Source organism: Vigna unguiculata, chromosome 5 (assembly GCF_037176805.1).
Source record: "Vigna unguiculata cultivar grain cowpea cultivar isolate G323 ecotype 2 chromosome 5, ASM3717680v1, whole genome shotgun sequence".
NCBI classification, from domain to species: Eukaryota; Viridiplantae; Streptophyta; class Magnoliopsida; order Fabales; family Fabaceae; genus Vigna; species Vigna unguiculata.
The window spans coordinates 22144543-22149922 of NC_140796.1; the positions used below are offsets into that span (position 1 = coordinate 22144543).

Sequence of the window (5380 nt, forward strand, 5' to 3'; positions counted from 1 at the left end):
GGCTAAAATACTGAGAATTTATACAGAATACAAAATTCACATATTTAACTCAAACAACAATCTTTTACATACAAGACTTGTTCCAATCGATATTTCTAACTATTATGCAACCTCAAATTATACAAGAACGCCTTAAAACACAACCAAGAATAGATTACTTAATTTTCTTGAGATTTTAAAGTGATTCAAAGTGAGTGAGATGAAGGAAAGAGAATTCCAAAGTTGTTTTTATACTGGTTCACTCAATCATAGAGTTATATCCAGTTTACCAGGACAACCTGGGCCTGGTTTCCAATATATTTAAAACTTTTACAAATCAAACACCAAGATTAGGCTTTTGAACTAAGAACCACACAAGATTTTTGACTCACACAAAAATCTAGATAACTACCTTGCAAGAATCACACTTACACACCTAAAATCACATCAGGCAAAACTGTTGGTATCGCGCAGCGGAATGTTTGAGCGTGCAGACAAAAACTAAGAGGAGGGTGAATTGGGTTCTTAATAAAAATTGTGCTTTTAATATTTTCCCTTTTTTGTATCAAAGATCAATTAAAAATCTTTCCTTTATTTTAATAAACACAATAAAATAAAGAGAGTAGAGAAGAGAAAATTGCACAAAGTATTTATACTGGTTCGGATCAAAAGACCCTACGTCCAGTTGTTAATCTTTCAAAAACGAGATTAACTAAATCACTAAAATAAACCAAACTTACAATCAATGATAAGAAAGATTAGGGTTTAGAAAACACCTCTCTTGAATCACACAAGAGATGAAGACACCTCCCTTGAAATCCACAAGGGATGAAAACACTTTCCTTGAATCACACAAGGAATGAACACCTCCTTTGAATCCCACAAAGGATGATCGGCTTCTCCTAGCAACAGCAGCAGCACTCAATCACTCAAGATCCCACTTGATGAAAGTTATCGCACTACCCACACTAGGTTTTTCAAAGCCTTCCCACAGAGAGTTCTCAAGTACTCAAACTTCTCTAACTTCTGTATTTGATAATGAAAGCCTACCACTCTATTTATAGAAGCCTATTTAGAAATTAGGTTAAGAATATGAAAATTTAAGTCGCAATTGCCATAAATAATCGATTATCATAAGTGATAATCGATTATCACAGAAACTTTTATGAAAATATTTTTCTTGCTGTGATAATCTATTATCAGTCAGGATAATCTATTATCAGCAGGTGATAATCGATTATCAACAGTGATAATCGATTATTCCAGAGGCTTTTCTCAAAAATCAGTTTTAATTGAGATAATCGATTATCACTAAGAATAATCGATTATTCCAGTGAGTTTTGCAAATATATAAAATTCTCTTAGTGCTCTACTACATGGGTTTTGCCTTTTGACTCTTGACATACTAATTTAACTATTTCAAATAACATACACATATTATAAAACCTAAATAACTAAACCCATAAGTCTTCAATGTATCTCTTGAATCGAAGCGTTCTTTTAAGTCTTCAACATTTTTCCATGCATCATCATCAAGTCTTCCATACTTCTTCATAAGTCATCATCATCATCAAAACTCCTTATTGGAGGAAGATGTTCATCTTCTTCTTTTTGTCAACAATCTCCCCCTTTTTGATGATGATCAAAATTTGCTGAAGACTTGTGATCTGTCCTGTTCTTAATAAATAACTTAAGAGAAAATAGTAGTTAATCTAAATAAAAGATAATTAATTTTTCTCTCCTTTTTAAAACATAAGGTATTACAAGATATCAATAAACACATATCTTCTCCTTATATAGGTACAACTTATCACAAGATAATAACACAAATATATCTCCCCCTTTTTTATCATAATCAAAAATGAATTCTTTAGACAACTCTCCCTAAATCAGATAACTTAAGTTCCCCTTAAAAAAATTGTTTAAGATATAAAACTCCTCCTACATGTAATATTTCTCCTTTTTGATACAAACATTTCAAGAACAAATACTCCCCCTTAATCAAAGACTCCCCCTAAATGAAAGAGAGACTCTAAAGATTAAAAAATATGGGTTTAAAGAAGGAAATGTTATATTAACAAAATGAACTCCAACGTTTAATTTGCATTTATGAAGTACCTAGTGGTTGCTCATGGTCTAAATTTTTGAAAAGCTCACTCAAACGGTAAAAAAAATTGAAAATATGCGTCCTACTATGCAAGATAATCTATTATCAGCTTAAGATAATCAATTATTGGTTCATACCCATGAACAAAAATTTCCAGATTTGCTGATAATCGATTATTACCTAAGATAATCGATTATTGATAATCGATTATCATAATCGATTATCACCTGAGATAATCGATTATCACAATAGAGTTTTTCGGAAAACACTGAAATTAATGATTTTTACCACTTTTTCACATATCTAATATTCTCTAACCCATTATAAAATCATATAACTCACCAGGATACCAAAAGTTTGATAAATATACTATATCTTTGAACATCCAAAGGGACTTTCTTGATTTTTTTTCTCTTTTTTTAAATAACCTGTGAGATAGAGAACAATAAAATTTTGATCCCCAATAAACTTCTTTTGGTCCTTTGAGGTTAGAGACATGTTACTTTATAATAGGAATCCAAGCATATCTTCCATTAGGGACATCAAAATGTTTGATTCTACATTTATTTGAAGTGTGCCCCTTTAGCATACAATAAAAACATGTTACACAATTTATATTCCTAGAATAAGGTTTACCTTTTTCTACCCATACCCTATGGGCTCTTTTATTCTTATTCTTAGGAGCTTGCTTGTTGTTACTTAAATCATTTTTCTTAAAATTAGGCTTTTTAACACTTTTAATTTCTAATGCATCTTCAAGTTGTTTTTCTAGAATATTTAAATCAAACATATAGCTTTTACAAGATGCACATTCAATAATTTCAGTCTCTTTATTTTCTAAAATTGAAATTTTATTTTTCAAAATTTCTTCTTCTTCAAGAAATTTTTCAAACTTACTTTGTAACTCCTTAAAATCATATTTTAATTTCTTGTGAGCAGCATCTAACTTACTAGATTTATGAAGTAGTTGTTGAAATGCATCATACAAAGAATCATAATCATTGTCATTACTACAAGAACTTACCTCACTGTCAGAAGAATCATGTTCAACAATCAAACATAGATTTGCTTCCTCATCAGATTCACTAGAGCTGGATGAGCTTGAAGAAGAACTTGAAGAAGAACTTGAATCGTTATCCTCCCATTTCTTTTTCTTGAAAACCTTTTTGCCCTTCTTTTCTTTACCCTTTTTAGCATTTGGACAGTCCGCTTTTACGTGACCTGTTTCACCACATCCACAGCAATTGAAATTTGAAACAAAGTTTTGGTTTTCATTTTTATACCTTTTGTGATGACCTTTGCCATTGCTCTTCATAAACTTTGTGAACTTCTTTATCATTAGACTCGTATTCTCATCATCAGAGTTATTATCTTCTTTGGGGCTTTTGCTTTTGATGATCTCAAATTTGAAAGCTATATTCCTTTTCCTTCCTTGGTCCTCTTCTTCATTTAAACGCCCAAGTTCAAGTTCATGCTCTCTCAATTTACCAAAAAGAGCCGCCATGGACATTGTTGTAAGATTTTGAGATTCAGTGATCGCCGTAACCTTTGGCTGCCATGTCCTGTTCAAAGATTTTAGAATTTTTATATTTAACTCATCAATATCAAAAATTTTACCTAACCCAGAAAGATGATTGACGATGTGTGTAAAACGCTTTTGCACATCACAGATGGTTTCGTCTTGTTGAATTCGGAACATCTCATATTCTTGAATTAATGAGTTCTTCCTTGCACGCTTAACATCATCTGTTCCTTCATGGGTTACTCGTAAAATCTCCCACATTTCCTGGGCACTTGTACAAACTGAAATTCTATAAAATTCATCAAGAGTTAGTGCAGATGATATTATATTTCTGGCCCTAACATCATATTGAGCCCTTCTATTTTCTTCCGCAGTCCATTGGGAAAAAGGCTTAGGTTCCTGCAAATTATTAACAGTAATAGTAGGAACAAAAGGACCATTTAAAATAGCATCCCAAATACCTCTTCAATAGACTCCAAAAAGATTTGCATCCTGATTTTCCAGAAAGGATAATTTTCACCAGTAAAAAGTGGAGGTCTGTCAATAGACGCACCCTCAGCAAAAGTTTGATTTTGTCCAACCATTTTTGAAAAATTTGAATAACTATCAAAGCAAGCTCTGATACCAATTGTTGGTATCGCGCAGCGGAATGTTTGAGCGTGCAGACAAAAACTAAGAGGAGGGTGAATTGGGTTCTTAATAAAAATTGTGCTTTTAATATTTTCCCTTTTTTGTATCAAAGATCAATTAAAAATCTTTCTTTTATTTTAATAAACACAATAAAATAAAGAGAGTAGAGAAGAGAAAATTGCACAAAGTATTTATACTGGTTCGGATCAAAAGACCCTACGTCCAGTTGTTAATCTTTCAAAAACGAGATTAACTAAATCACTAAAATAAACCAAACTTACAATCAATGATAAGAAAGATTAGGGTTTAGAAAACACCTCTCTTGAATCACACAAGAGATGAAGACACCTCCCTTGAAATCCACAAGGGATGAAAACACCTTCCTTGAATCACACAAGGAATGAACACCTCCTTTGAATCCCACAAAGGATGATCGGCTTCTCCTAGCAACAGCAGCAACACTCAATCACTCAAGATCCCACTTGATGAAAGTTATCGCACTACCCACACTAGGTTTTTCAAAGCCTTCCCACAGAGAGTTCTCAAGTACTCAAACTTCTCTAACTTCTGTATTTGATAATGAAAGCCTACCACTCTATTTATAGAAGCCTATTTAGAAATTAGGTTAAGAATATGAAAAGTTAAGTCGCAACTGCCATAAATAATCGATTATCATAAGTGATAATCGATTATCACAGAAACTTTTATGAAAATATTTTTCTTGCTGTGATAATCTATTATCAGTCAGGATAATCTATTATCAACAGGTGATAATCGATTATCAACAGTGATAATCGATTATTCCAGAGGCTTTTCTCAAAAATCAGTTTTAATTGAGATAATCGATTATCACTAAGAATAATCGATTATTCCAGTGAGTTTTGCAAATATATAAAATTCTCTTAGTGCTTTACTACATGGGTTTTGCCTTTTGACTCTTGACATACTAATTTAACTATTTCAAATAACATACACATATTATAAAACCTAAATAACTAAACCCATAAGTCTTCAATGTATCTCTTGAATCGAAGCGTTCTTTTAAGTCTTCAACATTTTTTCATGCATCATCATCAAGTCTTCCATACTTCTTCATAAGTCATCATCATCATCAAAACTCCTTATTGGAGGAAGATGTTCAT

The 5380-nt window shown here is 32.0% G+C and overlaps 1 protein-coding gene across 1 annotated transcript; it reads right to left on the bottom strand.

Annotated features, from left to right (window-relative positions):
- Positions 1–2505: 2505 nt before the first annotated feature.
- LOC146886238 (uncharacterized) lies at positions 2506–4192 on the bottom strand. Its single transcript, XM_085673356.1, has 3 exons — positions 4070–4192; positions 3111–4007; positions 2506–2514 (listed from the first exon to the last, which is right to left on the bottom strand). Exons 1-3 carry the CDS (start codon positions 4190–4192, stop codon positions 2506–2508), a joined length of 1029 nt encoding a protein of 342 aa, XP_085529482.1.
- Between the last annotated feature and the right edge of the window lie 1188 nt (positions 4193–5380).